The 21,565-nt window shown below is 42.4% G+C and overlaps 1 protein-coding gene across 2 annotated transcripts in view; it reads left to right on the top strand.

The window, feature by feature from the left end:
* Nucleotides 1-21,565, top strand: part of ITPK1 (inositol-tetrakisphosphate 1-kinase) — a 514,297-nt gene that overhangs the window by 318,961 nt on the left and 173,771 nt on the right. For both annotated transcript variants that reach the window (XM_086937700.1, XM_086937701.1), the window contains exon 4: nt 19,897-20,022. In XM_086937700.1, the coding sequence (XP_086793826.1) occupies nt 19,897-20,022 (126 nt within the window). The remainder of the gene's footprint in view (nt 1-19,896; nt 20,023-21,565) is intronic.

The following is a 21,565-nucleotide window of genomic DNA, read 5'->3' as shown; positions in this document are numbered from 1 at the left end:
GCTATGGGACGGGAAGATCGCATTTCCCTGTATGCGGATGATGTACTATTGTACCTGGCGTCCCCGGCACGTTCTATTAATTGCCTATTTGATATATGCGCTGCATATGGGCGGGTCTCCGGCTATACCATGAATTGGGCAAAATCGCTCCTCTATGTACCTCATGGTCCCCCGCCGAGACTCCTGCTGAACTGCCAAATACAGATTGCAGCCAATGACTTCAAATATCTAGGCATATATATAACGTACCAGTTTGTTGCAGAAAACCTCACACAGCCCCTGGCCCGATTCCACCGTGATGTCAAACACTGGCGATCATTACTGCTCACGCTACTGGGAAGGGCAGCCCTCTTTATGATGATGGCACTCCCCAGATTCCTATACGTACTGTAGAATACGCCGTTCCCGGTTTCCCCTGACGACTTTGCAGTGATGAACGTCTAGGTGGCCAATCTCTTATGGGACGGGAAGTCTGCCCGTATAGCCATGCATAAACTAGTGAGGGGCTGGTATGACGGCATCGCCCTCCCCAATATAAAAATACTGGGCATCACCACTGATGGTAATAAATCAATGGCTTCACGCACCTCAAGAAGAACCAGCGTTCCGCATGAACAGGCACCTCCTAGAAGCAGAAGAGATAATGGGGGCACTATACAATAAATCTAGGAAGACTGCTCTCACAGGTCCAACGGCACACACTGCCCGAATCTGGTTTGAGGCACAACGAACGATGGGCCTGGAGGGAGTCATAACGCAGGCCACACCACCATGGGAAACTCGGCGGTTAGGCAATCTGCAAAATACCATGGGATTTAGACAGTGGGATCTGATCGGTATGTCAAAGGTGGGAGATATCTTGAAAAAAAGGTGAGGTTGTTCCTTTCCCCAGTTACAGATCACTTATGGACTGGCAGACAGAATCTTTCAGATACATGCAGATTAGGCACGCTCTCATGGGAATAATTGCACCAGGCACACAACTCCCAGAGGCCTCGCTGCTAGAGCACAGACTTCTGACAGACCACTTGAGAAAAAAAGCCATTTCCCAAACCTACCGAAAAATAATAATCAACCTGACCCTACTGCAGCCCTTAAGGAGCAATGGGAGACTGAAGTGGGAGAACTGGACGAAACAGACAGGCAGGAGGCAATCGCGTCCCCAAAAGAGGTAGCGATACCGGGGACAGTGTGGCGCATCAGGTACATTCTTGCACACGCTCTGGCACTGCCCGGAAATCACACCTTATTGGGAGGCGGTTATGCGCACAATTTCACAGGTTATAGTAGTTGAGAGTCCGCCGTAACCAAACAGATGTCTGCTTAACATTTGGGAGCCTACGTACCTCAATCATGCAGCTCAAGACTGGGCTGCACTGGGTATGGTACTGGCAAAGCGGAATATAGCTCAGCACCGGGGGCCGAGACAAATTCCTAGCCATCACCAATGGTGTCGTGACATGGACAATGCAATGATAATAGGTAAATCAGTCTATGTCCACAGGGGATGCCCCTAAAAAATGGACTCCGGTATGGGGCAGGTGGAATGCTTTCTGGGGTAAGATCTGTGAGCCCCCACAAGAGAAATCATTATCGGATGTCAGCGACTAGTGGACCAAGTTGTGGGTATTGTGCTGTGTAATGTAACCCTGTACAGATATATGCTTAATCACAAGAGGAAACCTTACTGACCAATGTAGAAGATAAACAACTCATGTATAATATCTTGACTTACCATGTATGCTCCATTGAATATTACTGTAATGTACCGATTATAGTTAATTGCAAAATGCCAATAAAAATGTTTTAAAAGTCTATGCCTTTGCTGATGCTTTTTACAGTCTATATGTGCCAAGAAACCTGTGTGCTAATGTCCAGCAATGTTGAAATAGTTTTTCATCAGTGTAAATTAACTCAAAGATGACTTATTGATGCATGTGTCATTACGCATGCAAACTTATGCACCCGGACACATCTGTGCATGTCGTGGCACATGCACATTGCGCACCCTTCTACCGTTCTCGCGTGGTGCATGGATATGTTATAACAAACAATGCTGAAAAGTGCATATCTGCGTGAAAAGTGGTGAGAAGCCTTCATTTAGGAAAAATTTAAATTGAAGACAAATGATGGTAAGGGGACAGATTCTGAGGTGGAGCAGCATTGCCCCGCTGCTCTGAGCAATGTAAAATGATAGCGTTATTATAATTTTATTTTTAGTATGGGCTACGGGGCCAGGCTAGGGCGGGACTGGGGTCACAGGGAGGAGTGGTTTGTGAACCATAAGTGCGCATGACAGTTTGGCTGGCTGTCTTGGGCTGGCCAAACAGACATGCACACTTAGCATTTCGCCACCTGGCTGTGTTGCACAGCAAGGTGGAGAACTGTCCCAGTCTCCCTGGCATTTCCTGAGTAGCCAAATAGGCCGCTCAGACCAATCGCGACACTGCTGTCATGCTGGTGACAGCAGCGTTGTGATTTGCTTAGGGGAGGCTGGGTGCCTGTGTACTTCCGTACTCCCTGGAGTCGGGAAGAGAAGAGAACAGAGGAGTGGCGGCGGGCATACATAGGTTTGATTTTTTTTTTTTTTTTAAATCACTTACCTAAGGGACAAGTTTGTGGGATTGCTGTAAAAAGTAAGATTTCGGCTCAATTAGAACAGTTTCAGAGAGGAACACGCCTCTCGCATAATCCATTCCTTGCAATCAGTCATATTTTTGACCCGAGGTTTGCTTATGTAGCATTGGGACCTTGATGCACGTGTCCATGGCTGACGCACAATGATATTAAATGGTACATTTCCACACAAAATATATAAATATGGTTAATTTCAAGTCTCCTTTGATTATAGGCTAGGACACTTTGTGACGAATATGGTGCAGTTTCTTTGTCTTCTTGCCATTATATAGGTTGTTTCTGATGTATTGTTTTGAAAGAAGAGGACAGATGTTGTCTGCTGCCTACCCATTTTTGATCCTTCGTGCAACACTTGTCTACCCGAGACCTGCTGTTCCAGTGAGACTGATGCATCTGCAAACCATGCCCTCGCCCCTACCCTCCTCCTGGCATACTGCCTTCTCCAGTTATCCACCTATACCACATAGCCAGAGATTGCCGACACTCTAGCCTAACAACGCTCTATGATGACTGTTTCCTCTTGTACACTATCTGTTCAACTTAGTACTCTGAAGTGTTTCTGAGTGGACGTGTACAATGCTTCACACACACCCTAAATAAGTACAATTTAGAATTCTAACGGGAGCCTTTCATGGGGGTGAGAGGGATTTAAATGTATCATTTGAATGACAGGTGGAGGTTATCCCTGCGGCTCATTACCCCACCTGTATGGGCTGTGAAAGGACTTGTCCATTACTGAGCCCTGATTCTAGGATAATCCTGGTGCGGACAGTTGTACTGTGTTTGAATAGTTAGCCACACAATCTGTGATACTGCGTGACTGCTTATTCCTGCATCCCAATTAGCCTGCTCAGTCTGTGCCAATCCTTACAAAAGAGCCATATGCAGGAGTGGCCTGGGCAGGTAAGAGCAGTGGGGCAGGGTGAACTCGACAGACGACGAGAGAAAATTAAAGAAAGAATTCACTTTCCCTCATCGCTGTCTGAGTCCACAACCCACCACCCTACCGCTCTTACTTTCAAGGGCCGCTCCCGGCCATAGGCATCATTTCTGCACCTACAAAGGTATGACCAATTACCCATCGGTGGACAAACTTCAGCGGGGTCAGTGTGCTTCATCAGATTCTTTTTAGGACGTTGGCATAGATGGAGATATTCCTTAGATCCTCCTCTCCAGCTTAGCTACCCCAAAATAGTTTCTGTTAAGAATTATACCTTAACCTTGTTATAAGGCAGAAGACTTTTAATGGCGTGGGCTGGGTAAGGTGGCCACTGGCGCAGTGTCTCTGGTAGAGCGGTCTTTGTCTAGTGTCTATGAGGATGCTGAGATGTCTACTTTTCCTTCAAGTTGTGATTACAGCCAGAATAGAAATGCATCATTTATACTTATTTCTTTGTGGAGACATGCTGCACCCTTTCTCCTCCAGTCCAGCTGTCCTAGCCTGTTTTCCTCACCCCTCACAACCTGCACTATTTTGCCGTATCCTTGAATTTTTACGTGACCTTTTTTTCCCCAATCTCCCCACTTTTGTCTCCATGTCTCAAACGGGCTGAACGCATGCTCTCATCACGCCCTCCCTTCCTTCCTGTCATCCTCTACGCTCCCTGTCCTCCGAAGAGTATTAAATACATATCTGTAAAAAACCTTCACATGCAGGACTAAACCTGCAGTCTCACCTGTCGTCCCAATAAATCTACATTTCTCCTCCTTCCTCTTAATTTTTCTACTATCAGGTTTGTATCTTCCTGTTGGCCTGTGAAAGGTTCTGTTGCCAGGCTAGGTTTACTTTAATAAATCCAGTTATAGCTAAATGAAATTCTACTTCCATTGGCTTTTCCCATCATTACTTCAATCTTTTCCCCATCTTTGCCTCATTTACTCTCCTGTGACCCCTCCTCCTATTCGCCCTAATTTTTCTCCCACTCCTCCCCCGTACTTCTGGCCCTTTTTCTCTCTCCAACTTGAAATTAATCCCATCCCCATGTCCCTTCATCATTTTAGCTTCACTCTGTCGGCCTTCATGTATTGGTGTGGGCGGAACGCAAAACAACGAAAACAGACTAAAATAAGGTTGTATGTCTTTCAGGCTCCTAGGCTTTCATAACCCTACTCTGATCCTTTGCATAGATGTAGAAGAGAGTTGTGCACCAGTTTTTGAAAAACTAACAAATTAGTTCATGCGCTGTTAGTGGGGGTCCCTTGCTCACTTTACCACTGTATTCAAGATTGCCCGGCTGATGAGGGTTATGAACCCGAAACCGGTCCCAGGATGCTTGTTTCCGGTCCAGGGAAGCCTAGTCATGTGTGGGGTCCACAAATGTTTCAAAACAATTAAATGGTAGCAGCTTAATACATTTTATATAAATAACAAAGTACAGTTGTACAATTTTAAACACTATAAATGCGAAGTTTTTTTTTAAATTGGAGGCTAAAAGGTAAGTTGGGGAGGGGAGCAGACAGCTAAACAAACCTTGCCAGTGTCCGCTTCCCTGAATGATATGTAAATGTGTGCAACTGTTCAATATGCAAATGTAATGGGTGCCTGGAAGCCGGTATTTGCTTAAATTGATGAAAACACCTGAAACTTCATGATGACACACATTTATTCTTTTTGAGAGGTATTGACTGGGATCTCCCAGTTGTGCTCTGAAGTGTGCACTTTTAAAAGTCCATTATAGAAAAAAATACACTATGTACTGTCTGGGTATTACTAAAATCTATATTTTGTAAGTACTTTTTTTATCTTAATCCTTTTTGCAAATGTTGTAGTCGGCTATCTTAAACTGTGTGTAATGCAAGTTTGAAATATTGATTTGCATATTCAGTGCTATTTGGCATAGACTAGGACCATGTAGCACTGAACTTACACAAGTCACTATTCTCCACTGCACGGCTCTCTTGTGCAGTGCATTAACTATTAGAGGTTTCATAATGCATGAGAGGGCATTTCCCACTGATTAAAATAACTTTAGTTTAATTTTCATTTAAGCTGTGCGTGTAATTCCGAAAAAGTTACAGAATATTATTTTTTTAGCCACGCCTTTGACCACGCCCTTTGCTCACTCACCCGCCCAATTGCATAGAACAGAGCAGAACAGGCCCCTTAATTTCAGTATACTGTAAGTAGGCAACTCTTCTAGCTCAAGTGGCACAATGTATGAACAAAGTCATAATTCTATAGTTTGTGCGCTGTAACTAGCGTTGAAAGCACTTTGCTGATGATCTTCCTGTAAACATAACCATCTGCACATCCAGATGAAAGTGTTCACCTCTGTAGGCATGCCTTTGACCCTTATGGTTGTGTTGTGGAGGGGCCAACCTTTGCTCAAATTCTTATGTGCGGCTCCACACCCATTTGTTTTGGTAAGTTCAGCATTTTCTTTTTTCATTTTTTTTGGTAAGATCAGCTTTTTTTTTTCTTTGTTAAAATGTCTTCCTTTGGGTTTTTTAAATTTTGCATCACTCCTTACAGGACATACATCATAAACTGCTCACCAGAGGGAATGTTATCTAAGAGTTAAATAAAAAAGAAATCGGACGCTCTATAAAACAAAAGCTAACTGCAGACATAGAAAAGCTTGACAATTTCAAACTATTCACTTGCCTACCTCTCTTGGCATGACTCGGGAGAATGTGGTTAATACGCAACTTAGAAAAATCCCATTCATTATAATAACCGGGTATACCCGCACCAATCATCTTTGGTAGAAGAGTGCAGCAGGGAAAACAGCAACACCACCAGTTATTGATGAGGCTCTAGAGAGTCTAGACAAAGGGCAGTCTTGGCTTCTAGTTCTCCTTGACTGCACAGCTGCTTTTGATGCAGCCAAGCACAACAATAGTCCTTGCATACTTTAGACAAGGATGGGAAAAGATGGCACCACCATCAACTGGATGCGGTCTTACTTGGCACACTGATCCCAAACATGATGGGAAGTTCTACTCCATTCTTCTCCATCGCTTCATGGTCTTCCACGAGGCTTCTTAAGGGCCCTTCATTATTGCCACACCTTTGGTTCTATACATGACAATCCACATCACGAAAATGCTGCACAAGATCAGCAAGCAAAAGACCAAATCCTTAGTGTCCTCCAGACTGGATTTAAGAATGGCTTTACTTCCCCAAAATAATAATTATTGCCCTTAAAAGTAGTGTTACACTCTGCAGCAAGTCAAAATAAACCTGATGAAACCAGGGCACATTTGGCTTGTCCTTAAATCTTTAAACTGGCTCTTTCAGGAGAAACACTGCGTACTCCATATGACTTGCAAAATCTATAATGCCAACATCATAACCCACGTTGTCCAGAGCGGAATTACATATCATAGGGAAATAAACTCCGAAACCAAGAAGGACTGGTGCTTGAAATTCAGAAAATTAGAAAGTAGAGAACTCATAATCATTTTTTTCAGGTGCAACGCTGAAGATGTGTTCTAGGACTGCGTAACACCCTTCATACTTTTTTTTACAGAAAGGATTGAAAATACTCCTGTCTAAATGCCAATAAACCCAAGTAAATTATTCTGCCTCACACTCTGCTTATCTAGGCTTATGCCTTTGAATCATAAGATTCCCTTTATCTACATTCTTCTCTTACCAGTAATCCTGTAAGTGTGAGATACAAAACTTTAATTTCTTAGACATTTGTGTCCCCTGTGATTGATCTTTGAAAATATACAATGTGTGTAAGTATGTATTTAAAAATGTTTTTGTTGCAACTTTCTGACCACGTTTGGGGGAGGGTGAATGCACAGGGTATACAGGGCTACTTGGTCCCAGTGGTGGGGGTTGAAATCATTTGCCACTACTGTCCTGGGGTCTCTCCTACTATGGCTCTGCAAACTGGGCCAGGTCCACCTTTTCCCCATTTTACTCTGCGGGTAGCAAGGGCGAACAGTCAAGGGAGGTACTATGGGGGGCAGGGCAACACCTCAGAACTCAATCAAGAGACATGTAGTATCTACCCCAGTGTTTACCTTTTGAGTTAAGTGAAAGTATTTTAATCACATATCATATCACATAGTACAATAAGGGGATTCAGTCAAAATGTTTTAATCCTAGTTGCGATCCTCTGTGAAATGCTACATGTATAGGAGCCCTCCCCCTGCTAACAGAGTTCCCACTCCATCATTAAACCCTAGTGGGTAATACAGGACGAGCCGCCTCTGATTAGCCAGAGGTGCATTTCACACTGACCACCTGCAAGGAGTAGATGCACATAGCAGTTCAATTTGTTTTTGCTCATTTAGGTTTACTCAGTAAAAGTCTCATGTTTGCCTCACACACATCAGTCTGGTTCTTCAGTCTCTTGCTCCAATCAGTTTTTGGTCCCAAGGTTATCTGCATTTGTTTTATTGCAGTTCTGGCTGTATCACAGACAAATGCAGTAATCCCACCCTTGTGATGGTGCTCAAACTGTAGAGACACACAGTGGCACCAGGGCCGGACTGGGAACGAAAACCGGCCATAGCAAAGTGCGGAGGATGGGGGGCATTGGGGGTGCGACCGAGCTCTTTGCCGGGGCCGGTTTTCGGATGATTTTGTTACAGGGCCGATTTTGCAAAAACGGTCCTGTAGCAAGAACAGCCCCCAGGGGCCCAAAACCGGCCCCCACCCTTGCGGTGCACCGGGGAATGCCCGGTGCCCGCTACGGCCAGTCCGACCCGGAGTGGCACTCTCCTTCAGCAGTAGCGGTCTCACGGCAATCTTGTGAACATATGGTTGTCTTTGGCAGTTGGGGTCCCTTTTCCGATCAGGGCCCCTATCTTGGTGTTGACAAAGTATCCTGACATTATCGGCAGCACCTGTTTTTCACTCTCACCTTAAAGAACAGAAACTGCATTCTCACAACTCCCCTCTGCTACAGTCTAACAAATGGCAGTGCTCAGGAAGACCTAATCAGTAGCCCTTGAGAGATCAACGCGTTTGGTTTTCTCGAGAACAATAGTATACCAACTATTGATATTGATCATGAAAAAAGTATACCCTATATGTTATTTTGACAGTCATAACATTAGAGTACTATAGATGGTTGTAAACTGTTGCCACAGTATGATTACAATTATTTATTTCAATTAATTTCTAGAATGGACTTATACGCAATGTTTACATTTTTTTTTCCAACATGTCCGCTGCACTTATTCACTTGGGGGTGTGCACAGGAAGTCCTTCTTTTATGAGTATTCATTGAGAATGTAAAAGGACTATTGTTTTGAGTTCACAACAAACGTGAACAAGCCGTGAGGTGAAACACGTTGTTTGTTTTTTGCTGCCGATTAAATTCTTGAAGCACAGCAACTCTTGGTGTGCAATTGTACGTTTCCTCTGATGGGAGAATCCTTGGATGTAGATATTGGGCCTCCGGGACCCAAACAACGACCCACTCGTGAGCGGGTACTGGCTTTCACTGGAACTTTGTGTTTTGATATATATATATATATATATATATATATATATATATATATATATATATATATATATATATATATATATATATATATACACACACAATCAAAAAGCAGGAAGGGTCCTTCCGGGATCGGCTCCCTAGTCAGGTGGCGCGTATACCGGCGAACCCAAAGCTGGTCAAAATTTCAATAAAATCCACACAATTGCTTCCAAGCAGACGCGCACTCAGAGGATTAAAGTTGCTGCAAAATTTGTTAGGAACCGCTACGCATTTCGACACAAATTGTGTCTTGATCACACTATATATATAAAGGTTGCAGGGGCATTATAGTTAGGAAATAGAATTTAAAAAAACCTTAGAAATTCACTGGAAAAAAAACAAAGGGGACAAGGTTGTTGAAGTTAGGCTCAGATTTCACTCATAGAAAGCCATTGAATTTCAGCAGTTTTTACCTGAGCTAACAACTTTAGCCCCCGAATTACCCTGCTTATGACCTCACATATTACATCACTTATAACATGGTCAGTGACATCACTGATGACATCACTGACTTCTCAAATGATCATCCAGTAAGTGTAAGGGTGATACGTTTTCTAATATGTCATCTGATTGGCTGGGAGAACGTCAAATCTGTGTGTGACTGGTGTGCAAGTGGGTTTAGGGGTGAATACATGGGTGTGTGAATAGCTGTATGGGTGAGTGGCTGTATTGGTGAGTGAGTGCGCTTGATTAGTGGTATGGGTGGGTGAGTGACTGTAAGTGACTGTATGTGTGGGTGAGTGAGTGTGTGACTGAGTGGCTGTATGAGTGGCTGTGTGAATGGCTCTATAAGTGAGTGACTGGATGTGTAAGTTTGTGTATGGGTGAATAAGTTAATTTTGAGTGGGTGTATGGGTAAAATGAGTGAGTAAATGGTTGTTCTGCACAGTAAGTATCAGTGAGTGGCTGTATACGTGAATGAGTGGGCGTGTGAGTGCTGGTATGGATGTGTGAATAGGTTTGTAAAAGATTGTGTGGGTGAGTGAATGGGTGTGTGAGTGGCTTTATAGATTAGTAGCTCTGTTACAAGCTGTATGGGTGAGTGGGTGTGTGTGGGTGATTGTATGGATCTGTGAGTGGGTGTTTGAGTGGTTCTGTGAGTGAGTGTATGAGTGATTGTGTGGTGTTGAGTGGGAGTGCGCATGGTTGTGTGAGTTGTTCTGTGGATGATGCCATCAGTGATGTCATTTGACATGCCATCAGTCATGTCACTAACCATGTCATAATTGATGTAATATGTGAGGTCATAAGCGGCGCATTGCGGGGCGTAAGTTATAGTTAGCTACAGGGGTGTGGAATTTATTAAAATATCTACTTGTCCATGGGGCAGGTTGCTTCATAAATCTACTTGTCCTGTAACAAAATCCACTTGTCCCTTTGGTGCCATGTAGTTCGTTGACAAATTATGGCAGCAATCTCATTATATATGAGCTCTTATATAGCCTCTTGGATTATTCCAGGGCTCACACCATAGTAGTGTTTGAATACTAGCAATCCCTTTATGTTGCCACTTTTCAGTAGATCTACATACTGGGACTGAAGGTAGTGGTAAGCAATAGTTCCAGGGTTGGAATGCCCTTTTGAGCTGTGCAAACCTACTAACTTGCATGTTTTAAGGGTGTTCAGCAACTCTTCTCTAATATTTCCCCATACTGAGAAATGTTGGAAATTTACTCCTGATAATGGCGAGCTTAAACCTTCTTCCAGAGTTGGGGAAACAGTGGTTGGAGGGAAAATGAACTTGCAAACAATCAGATTTTCGCATGAGCAAATCTACACATGCATTTTTGCTCATGCTAAAATTCAGTTTACAAATATTTTCTAGGAGTACAATTTCTTGGCCTACTACTGTAAATTCTTGGGAAGTTACGAAAGCCATATAGCTGCACTTATTTCAAGGACATATAACAAAGGTGCACTTTTGAGACTCTTTAATAATTGGGCCACTAATTTAGTCTGGCGTTAACCATGACCTTTTGTGTTTATTAAAATTGTCTCTCTCTCTCTCTGTATCGGCTGGCTTCACTGTGAGTGATCGCATTCTACACTTTTCACAAGGAGCATATCGGCACACAAAGTAGTTTTGTTCAGCGCCAATAACTAATGTGGCAGTGCGTGCTTTTTTTAGACCAAAAACAATTTTTGCTTTTGCCAATGTTTGTTATAATGGTGAGGGCCCGGCAGATCTCACATCAATACTGTTTTACAAAAATCATGCCAAAACAAGTCATGCATTGCCAAAACTAAAAAGCTGACCACCAATTTCAGACCTACTGGCTTTGGCAATGCTTGTTTATTTTTATGTTTCCCATAATCTTATAGAAACCGGTTACACTGATTTTCCAAAATGAATATTTTTGGTAAATACTAGCATGCATCAACACATTTTACTAAATGATGCTGCAAAGAAATGGTACCTGAAAATGTACAGTAGTTTAGCAAAATGTTTTTTTCCCTACTTTCATTTTTTTATAAACATTTTGTATTGAACGCAAAGGATCATTAATCTTGCTTTCAAGCTTCTGCAAATATTTGCATCTAATCAGAGAGCATTCTGGCAGCATTATGCATAGCCTCATATTGCTAAACTTTGAAACAATGTGTACACACTTATATACTGGAACCACTGTCAGTATTGCAGTCAGAATTTACATTTACTTACAGCGCTCACCCTAATTATAGAGGCTTTAAATTAATGAACCATGAATACAAGTTTGAACAGCATTAAAAATACACACAAAAATTAACTTAACTGCAGGCATTGCCCTTCCCTGACCCATAATGTGGCACTGCAAACTGGCAGCCAAAAGGTTTGTGCTGAAGGGGTTGGGCCTACTTGTCCCAAGGACAAAATACACATTAAAACTTGTTGCCCTTGACCCCAAACAATATTTCCTGGGCGTCGGGCTATAGGAATTCCACATCCCTGTAGCTAAGTTAAATAGAACTTCTGAATTTTAATTGGTTTTGCTACAAGTGAAATCTGAGCCTAACTATAATGTCCCTGTAACCTTTGTTTATTTCAGTGAATTTCTAAGGTTACTTGTTCTATTTCCTTACTATAACGTCCCTGTAACCTGTTTTTTTTTTTTAGTGAATTTCTAAGGTTTTAAAATTTTATTTCCCTACTGTAACTGTAATTTTCAGAGTGGGTGTGTGATTGGCTGTAAAGGTATGTGGGTGGGTGTGTGAGTGTCTATATGGGTTTGTAACTGGGTGTGTGAGTGGTTATGTGGGTCTGTGAGTGGCTGCGTGGGTCTGTGAGTGGCTGCGTGAGTCTGTGAGTGGCTGCGTGGGTCTGTGAGTGGCTGCGTGGGTCTGTGAGTGGCTGCGTGGGTCTGTGTGTGTGTGGGTGTGTGAATGGGTTTGATAGTGGCTGTGTGGGTCTGTGAATGGGCCAAATTAAAGAGATTACAATATTCTCAATTGTCATATTCATGTCAAAACAGAGTATAGATGAACAGGAATTATCGACAATTAGTACGCACTTAATTACAGTTTTCAAGTCCTTCAAATGGAATTTTGCAGAATGATGGTCATAAGCCCACTTAGGCTTCATTTTTAAGGAGTTGAAACCTGTAATTAAGTGCGTACTAATTGTCGATAATTCCTGTTAATTTGGCACATACGTATAGACCTCGCTCTTTGGCAAGAATCCATGTCGGTATACAAAAAACTACAAGTCTTTTGTTGATTGCGATCATTTGTAGTCCTCAATTGATTGTATCACGTGCACAGCATAAAATGGCGGTCTTTTTGACAAAACAAATGTTGGTGAACAAGCCTGCTGGTCCAGGCGAAACGCGTCCGACATAGCCTTCTGAAATAAACTCAGGCTGGACTGTCAAGACATTGCGTTGTGTTCCTTTCTTGCAGAGGAGTGTGGTGGTTTATATTAGCTGACAGTGCTTGGAGGTCCGCGGAACGACGCACCCGCTGTTCAGGTGCTGCGACTGCTGTTTCCAAGCGATTTGGAGAGGAGTGTGGTGCTGTTGCGCGCCCCCCCACCCCTCCCCCCTCACGCGGAACGCATTTACAGAGTATTTGTCAACCAACACCGGAGTGAGTAACGGCGGTTCGTCTGAGTCTGAAGATTCACGAAAGCACAGTCTCAGAGGTGAGGAGTGTGACTGAGCGTGAGGGGAAGTGGGGAAGCCAACTTGTAACAGGACAAGCAGCTTCTATTCTATGTAAGCAGCAGTTGGCGGTCCTTGACGAAAAATCACAATACGAGTTTATAATGTCGGCTGCGGAAATGAAAGAAAGGGAGGAGGCAGCACTGTCTATCTTTGATGACCGTAAACAGGTCGTCAGCAAAGGCGCGAGAAATGCTGGTAGTGCCGTAGTCTGGGACAAAACATCGGCTGTACTGGTGAAATTAAAAGACTGGAAAAGCTCAAACGTAGTGAGCTCTCAAAGTGGTGGGAGTCGAAATCCCTGCAACGATACCTAGAAGTCAAGAGTACCAAGAGGGTTGAGAATTCTCGTGGCCCCAACATATGAGGATCCCAATCCTAATATGTTGCGTGAGTGGGCGGATAATAATCAAGAGTCCTCATGCAGAATGCTTGCAATTTTGATCAAGTATGCTGATATCGACAGGGTGAAAATAATGGAAGAAATTGGTCAAATAACGTAAATGCTTAATAAAGAAGCAGATCAATATCTGATAACTAAATTCATGAAAGATATGATGGAACGTCTACGTAAGCTGGAAGCCTCAATCAAACAAAGGAAAGCGGAAAAATTCATGCGGGACAAAGGCGATTATGAAAGAGGGCAAATTTACACGTTCGCCAAAAAGTTTAAAAATGTGCACAGACAAAAAATGAATCCCATTGTGAGAACAGGGAAAGCACTATCAGGCCTCAGTAGTGTTCAAAGCTCGGAGGTTGAAACTTCCGCAGATGGAGGCTCCAGCAACCTTACAGGAAACCAGATACCTACAGTCTTGGATGAAAGGAGGTTCAACCTCCGCCTAAGAATAGCAATGAATTATGCAGGAACATGAAGAGTAAGAGGCAAAGGAAACGGGCGCAAAGGGCCCAAATCTCGCCTCCGGAAATGGGAAAAACAAGAAAAAGCCCATGGGCCAATAAGAGATGAGGCCTCTATATCAGTCATAAATTTGACATCAATTTTGCTATCACAAAAAGAAGAAAAGATTTTACAACGAGGATTATGGTTTTGCCCTCCATCCGAATTCGATTGTGTCGACCAGAAATGACACATTCAAATACATCAGAATGTTAAAATTAAAAAACCATTTTGCAATGAATCCTGGGAGGTACAAAGTGCCATCAACTCAAAAGGGAACTTGTAGTCCATCAAATTTGAGCAATTTGATAGTTCAAGATACGGACTTAATTGTGAAATTAGGGCTCATTGGCACTGAATATGAAACTGATGAAATACGGGATTCACATGATATGACGCAAATTGGTGAGGAAGTTGCCTCTGAACAAGGTGTTGACATTGGAGGATGTGTTTCTACGAACTTCAGACCGCGCTCGAGATTCATTCCTACGACTGTGAAAGACTCAATAGACACTTTCAATGAATTGGTGATCAATGACCTTAAAAATCTAGAAAAATGCACTGGGTGTAAATATAAAAAATGGTCACAGCAACAAAAAGATTGTATGGATCTTATTAAGAAATTGTCATTGAATAGTGATTGTGTGGTACAAAATGCAGATAAAGGTGGTAACATAGTTTTGTGGGGCAGACAGAAATACCTGGATGAAGCATATAAACAGCTAAATAATAAGAGTAACTATGCAAGGGTTCCACCTGAGGTGATGACATCTAGCAATCGCCTGTTTAATACCAAACTGCAGCATTGGTATTGCCAAACTTTAATATCACATGATGAATTTAGGTATTTAGAGATTAAAAATCCTATAACCCCAGTATTTTACCTAATACCTAAAATTCATAAAGATTTAAACAACCCACCTAGAAGACCGATTATTTAAGCCATTGGCAGTGCCTTAGAGAATACCTCGAGATTCATTGATTCATTTTTAAACCCCATTGTAAAATCGCTACCCTCATTTATTCAAGATACAGGGGATTTTTTAAATGGTATCTATGATTTACCTTGGGAGGATATGTTCCTCATGACCATTGATGTAACTACGCTCTATACGAGCATTAGACATCAGGACGGCCTCAATGCTAAAAAACATTTTTGGGGACTAGACCAATCTCCTTATGCACACCTACACAGATGCTGTGCACAATGGTAGAAAGTTGTTTGAAAACCAATTTTTTTCTTTTCAATAACTAACTATTCCAGCAGTTGTGTGGTACTGCGATGGGCACCTGCTTTGCCCCCAGCTATGCTAATTTGCATATGGGCTGGTGGGAGGAGCAGGTGATCCGAAAGCAGTACCAGGAGGAATGGCAGAACAGTATCCTCCATTGGAGTAGGTTTATCGATGACCTGTTCATCGTGTGGAGAGGGACTGAAACAGCAGCCATTAATTTTGTGAAAACTCCAAATCAATTACCTAAATTTGAAATTCACTTGTACTGTGAGCAATAAAGAAGTGAATTTCTTGGATCTCACTGTATATGTGAAAAATGGGAAATTACAGACCAAAATGTATCGTAAACCCACAGCTGGTAATACGTTGCTTCATGCAACAAGCTTCCACCCCACCAACCTGATTAGAAGCATCCCCTATCCGGAGTGCCTAAGAACAGTCAGAAATTGTAGCGAAACTACCACGAGTGAGATAGAGCTGCAGAATCTATGCTCTCGCTTTAGAAGAGGATATGGAGAACAGTGTATCCAAAGTGCGTTGCACAAAGTTAAACAAAAAACAAGAGAAGAGATCCTGTTTCAACCATCAAACACAAGCAAACGAGTAGAAAAAAGTCCACAAGGTGCAAGTGAATGTAGAATGGTTACTACATATAATAAACAGCATGGTCAGGTTAGAAATATCCTAACGAAACACTGGCACAGGATCAGAAATGATCCAGTTCTGGGGGATCTGGTATCCAAGAAACCGATGGTATCCTTCTGCAGAGCAAAATCACTCAAGCAGAGGTTGGTGAGCAATATGGCGCCTAAACCGGTCAATCCATCTATAAATAAATCATGGTTACAGCGAAAAAATGGGTTCATTAAATGTTCAAAATGTAAAGCTTGCCAACATGGAAAAAACACAGCTAAGTATGTAACAGGATGCTCAAAGATTGAGAGAAACATCAGAGGGCAGTATGACTGTAAGACAGATTTTGCAGTATATGTTTTATGCTGCCCATGTACACTACAATATGTAGGCAGCACAATTCTCCCAGTGCACAAAAGAGTGCTTCAACATCTGAGGGCCATTAAAAATGTTGACAAAGCATATCCAGTGGCGCGCCACATTGCAACATTTCATGGAAGCGATACAACTGGCCTTACATATTTTGTCATTGATGCAATCGCCCCGAATACAAGAGGAGGCGACAGAATAAAACATCTGAGAAAACTAGAGTCAAGGTATATTGTGGAACTCTATACTAAGGCACCTATGGGCCTTAACATTGAGGAAGACCTGTACACACATCTATGAATTTGTAAAGTATAACCTGCCCCGACACGATCATTTCCGCTTTTAACTTTAGTATATGTCTTTTGTACTTTTAAAAAATGTTTTTTGTTTTGTTGATATAATGCAATTTATACCTCATCACTTCATTGTTTAGTGTGAGTAACTGACAAGAATCCCATTGCCCACTGGCGCCTGATAGGAGTAAATGGAATTTTGCAGAATGATGGTCATAAGCCCACTTAGGCTTAATTTTTAAGGAGTTGAAACCTGTAATTAAGTGCGTACTAATTGTCGATAATTCCTGTTCATCTATACTCTGTTTTGACATGAATATGACAATTGAGAATATTGTAATCTCTTTAATTAATTTGGCACATACGTATGGATCTCGCTCTTTGGCAAGAATCCATGTCGGTATACAAAAAACTACAAGTCTTTTGTTGATTGCGATCATTTGTAGTCCTCACATGATTGTATCACGTGCACAGCATAAAATGGCGGTCTTTTTGACAAAACAAATGTTGGTGAACAAGCCTGCTGGTCCAGGCGAAACGCGTCCGACATAGCCTTCTGAAATAAACTCAGGCTGGACTGTCAAGACATTGCGTCGTGTTCCTTTCTTGCAGAGGAGTGTGGTGGTTTATATTAGCGGACAGTGCTTGGAGGTCCGCGGAACGACGCACCCGCTGTTCAGGTGCTGCGACGGCTGTTTCCAAGCGATTTGGAGAGGATATACATGTATATATGCATGTGTGTGTGTGTGTGTGTGTGTGTGTGTGTGTCTAAATATATATTCACAGAACACTCTCCTACCTGGAAAGTAAGTGAGTCGCACACGAAGCTTCTTTTCTGCCAATTTTATTTTGGTGATCGGAACAGCAGGTGGCATTCCTGACGCGTTTCGTTCTCCTAGAACTTTTTCAAAGGTGAGCCATTACACCATGACACGCCGTTTGGTTACTGCAGTTCGATGTCGCAATTGAGTTCATTTCCTCTGATGGTGCTTTAATGTCAGGATCACTTCCTGTAGTGAACTGCATTCTGGAGCCTGTAGTGCCAAAGGCTGTGTCTCAATAATATCCCTCCAGTGGATAGTGTCATTTACTGCTGTTCAAATTTTAGTCACTTTGAATTTAGTTTGGCTGAAGTTTCCCCGTGTCAGCCCGCTTTTAGAGCTGACTCTGGTCCAATACCAGGGCAGGTCCTTGGCGGCACCGCATCCCCCTCTTCGTTTTCACGAGTCACAACGGAAGGCTCAGAGTTGGAGGATGATGGCGCTCTTCTTGTGGTGCGTTACTCTTCGGCAGAGCCAGCCGATTAATATTCACAGAACACTCTCCTACCTGGAAAGTAAGTGAGTCGCACACGAAGCTTCTTTTCTGCCAATTTTATTTTGGTGATCGGAACAGCATGTGGCATTCCTGACGCGTTTCGTTCTCCTAGAACTTTTTCAAAGGTGAGCCATTACACCATGACACGCCGTTTGGTTACTGCAGTTCGATGTCGCAATTGAGTTCATTTCCTCTGATGGTGCTTTAATGTCAGGATCACTTCCTGTAGTGAACTGCATTCTGGAGCCTGTAGTACCAAATGCTGTGTCTCAATAATATCCCTCCAGTGGGTAGTGTAATTTACTGCTGTTCAAATTTTAGTCACTTTGAATTTAGTTTGGCTGAAGTTTCCCCGTGTCAGCCCGCTTTTAGAGCTGACTCGGGTCCAATACCAGAGCAGGTCCTTGGCGGCACCTCATCCCCCTCTTCGTTTTCACAAGTCACAACGGAAGGCTCAGAGTTGGAGGATGATGGCGCTCTTCTGGTGGTGCGTTACTCTTCGGCAGAGCCAGCTGATTAATATTCACAGAACACTCTCCTACCTGGAAAGTAAGTGAGTCGCACACGAAGCTTCTTTTCTGCCAATTTTATTTTGGTGATCGGAACAGCATGTGGCATTCCTGACGCGTTTCGTTCTCCTAGAACTTTTTCAAAGGTGAGCCATTACACCATGACACGCCGATTGGTTACTGCAGTTCGATGTCGCGATTGAGTTCATTTCCTCTGATGGTGCTGTACATTACATCTTTCAATGTAACGGGTCAGTGATAAGGGGTGAAACTTTCGGTCCTGATCCCTTACTCGCCGTAAGATGAGCAAAAATTCACTTATTTGATTCCTGCCCTTGACGGGGGGAATCCCTAACCCCCTAATACGTACAGAGTTCACCAGGCTTGTCTTAAGAATAGAGTGAAAGTTCTCTCATAAACAATTCACACCACAAAAATGAGTGCGTGATTGGAATTTTTTCCCTGCAAAAATTCATAAGCCTTTCTTGCCCAGACAACCCTGGTGAACTTCGAATATTGCCCACCTGTGCGCTCACAATGATGTATGCATTAAAAATGCACTTTGTGAGTTTGGCAAATTCCCCTAATTAGCTTTTTTTCTCTGTCTGCTTTTACACCAAGGAGATCCAAAATGCCACAATATAAGCGCCCTGGAGCGCAGAATTCAAAATACCTACATAAGTGCCATATTATAAATAGGGCTCCTGGTTTATGGTATTTATTTTTTGACATTTTCATCTGTATTTATCCATATTTATTTTTTGCTAATTTTATCTGTATTTATATGTATTTTGAGTTTTGTGGAACAATGCAACTGAAATTAGTATATTTCTACATTTATTTAATCAATAAAGAGGCACTCATACCAGAACGCCTGCCCGGTTTCAGTGATGTAAACACAATCAGATGATAGAATACGCACTAACAGGAAAACATGCAAATGTTAGTATCCAGGTTCTGCATACTGCTGTTTAAGGCTCTTTACTTAAATTACTTAATTTTGTTCAGACCCTCTCCCCACACACACCCCTTTCAATCCGCACAGCTATTGGCCTGGCAACCATGATCAACAGCATTTAGAATCATTAAAAAAAAAAAAAATTCCGTTTTGATCCACATTTAAAAGTAAATACAGACAGGAAAATGAATGGTTTTCTGTCTGTATTTATCTGTAAAAAAATCAGTAAAAACGGGAAACATGGAGCCTTCATTATAAATAACACATAATACATATCTTTACTTACAAACTAGTACATTGCTAGGAATGTAAAATGTGTGGTATTTAAACGTATTTTCTCTACCTAATCTATTGTAGAAACCTTGCATTACGTAGACTGTTGACAATACATTAGAGAAGCCGTTGGTGAAGAGCTGTTCATTAACAAATATATTTTTATATTTCTTTTTCCCGATCCAGCTCGACCTAACCAAGCCAATTGAGGACCAAGGACCCTTGGATGTGATCATTCACAAGCTTACTGACGTCATCTTGGAAGCAGACCAAAATGACAGCCAGTCCCTGCAGCTGGTTCAAAGGTTCCAGGTAAGAGTCGGTGTCTATGACGTCTCACGCTGCCTGAAGTTACCTGTTCACAGTAAAGTAGTGGGTGATGGACACGAGCCAGGTGCTCAATCTATCTTCAACAACTTTATACGTACATAGATATTGATGGAAATAATGACCACCAGGCACATTATCCTGCTTGCTGCACTATTGAAGACTCAACATAGACTCACTTTATGCTCAATTTTCAGGCCTGCCACATATGCACATTACATACAATCAATCATAGCAGAAAAGTTTATGCAGTCAGTGGTTGTTATGAAAAGCAGCGTCTGTCACCCCTTTCATGCCTAATCTTCATCTTTGGTACTACACTGCTGTTACTCACTTTTCTCAGCGCCAACGTTTTTTAAATCCATTAATTTATATCTCCATGCTCATCATCCTGCTGAAAGTAGATATTTCATCTTTTAACCCCAAAAAAATCAAGTCGTATCTCCTGGCAGGATCCTGGCTTGTATCCCCGAGGGACGATTTTGACCATCTGTCCCCCCTTATCAATTCAACACAGATACAACTACATCACCTGACTGGTCGGCCAACCTGTAGCGGTTGCCCATTGGATACCAGTATTGTCCTTGTTTGTATTTTTTAAATGTATTTATTTTACTGTTTGTAGTGTGCCTGCTTGTTGCCTTGTGGTCACTTACAGAGCTGAACATTCGGCATTATGAGAGCGCATCATGTGGACATAGTCACTGAGTCCGTATACTTCTCCCTGTATATGTAACAAAGTTGAGACTTCTAGTTATGGCCATTCTAGCAACAGTGGAGACACAAGGATACAATGGGCCACAGACAAAAAAGTTGGGTGCTAAAGGACAACCATAGTTGGGGGTGCAGTGAGCCCCTCAAATTCCTAGACACCAATGCTATTGCACAGCCTGCACTATGATAGCTTTGCCTTTCTCATGCAACATGGTCGGTGTGGAACCAGGCTCCTTCCCTTTCCTGAAGGCTTACCCTCTTGTCTTTCCTTATTTAGGAAGGCAGGTAGTGTCTCTTTAGGTCAAAGCCTACCAGACAGCACTGCTGCCTCGTTGCACACACATATGTGGGACATACTAAAAGCTGACATAGAAATGCATTCCGCCCATTGCTTACCATTGACTTTGCCTTTTGTTACTCGCATTTCCATGCTTTCGATTTGCTGGCTTTGTTTCAGGCTGTGCAGCTTAAGTTAGTCCTCCAGATGGAGCAGAACCTTTTTACTACCGCCTGACTGACTCTGTATGTTCTTCCATGACTGATCACTTTTTGGCAACTCTGTTTTTCTTTCTTTCTTTTTTGAGAAGCACTTCATGGGAATACTTGTTTTAAAGCGGTCTTTCCTTGCATGCTTCTCCCCCTCACCGCTCTCTCTATGATTCTGTTAGGCGTTTTGTGGATTCTGCAGTCACTTTTACAAGAAGGCGTTTTTGTGGCAAATTGTTATGCATGAAAGTTTTCGTTTAGAGGTTGCTTTTCGTAGGGTGTGCTTCATTAACTGCAATTTTTTTTATACAAAAAAACAAAGCTTCTT

This window comes from Lissotriton vulgaris, chromosome 9, assembly GCF_964263255.1.
Source record: "Lissotriton vulgaris chromosome 9, aLisVul1.2, whole genome shotgun sequence".
NCBI classification, from domain to species: Eukaryota; Metazoa; Chordata; class Amphibia; order Caudata; family Salamandridae; genus Lissotriton; species Lissotriton vulgaris.
The sequence above is the reverse complement of the archived record's forward strand: the minus strand, read 5'-3'. Positions and strand labels throughout refer to the sequence as shown.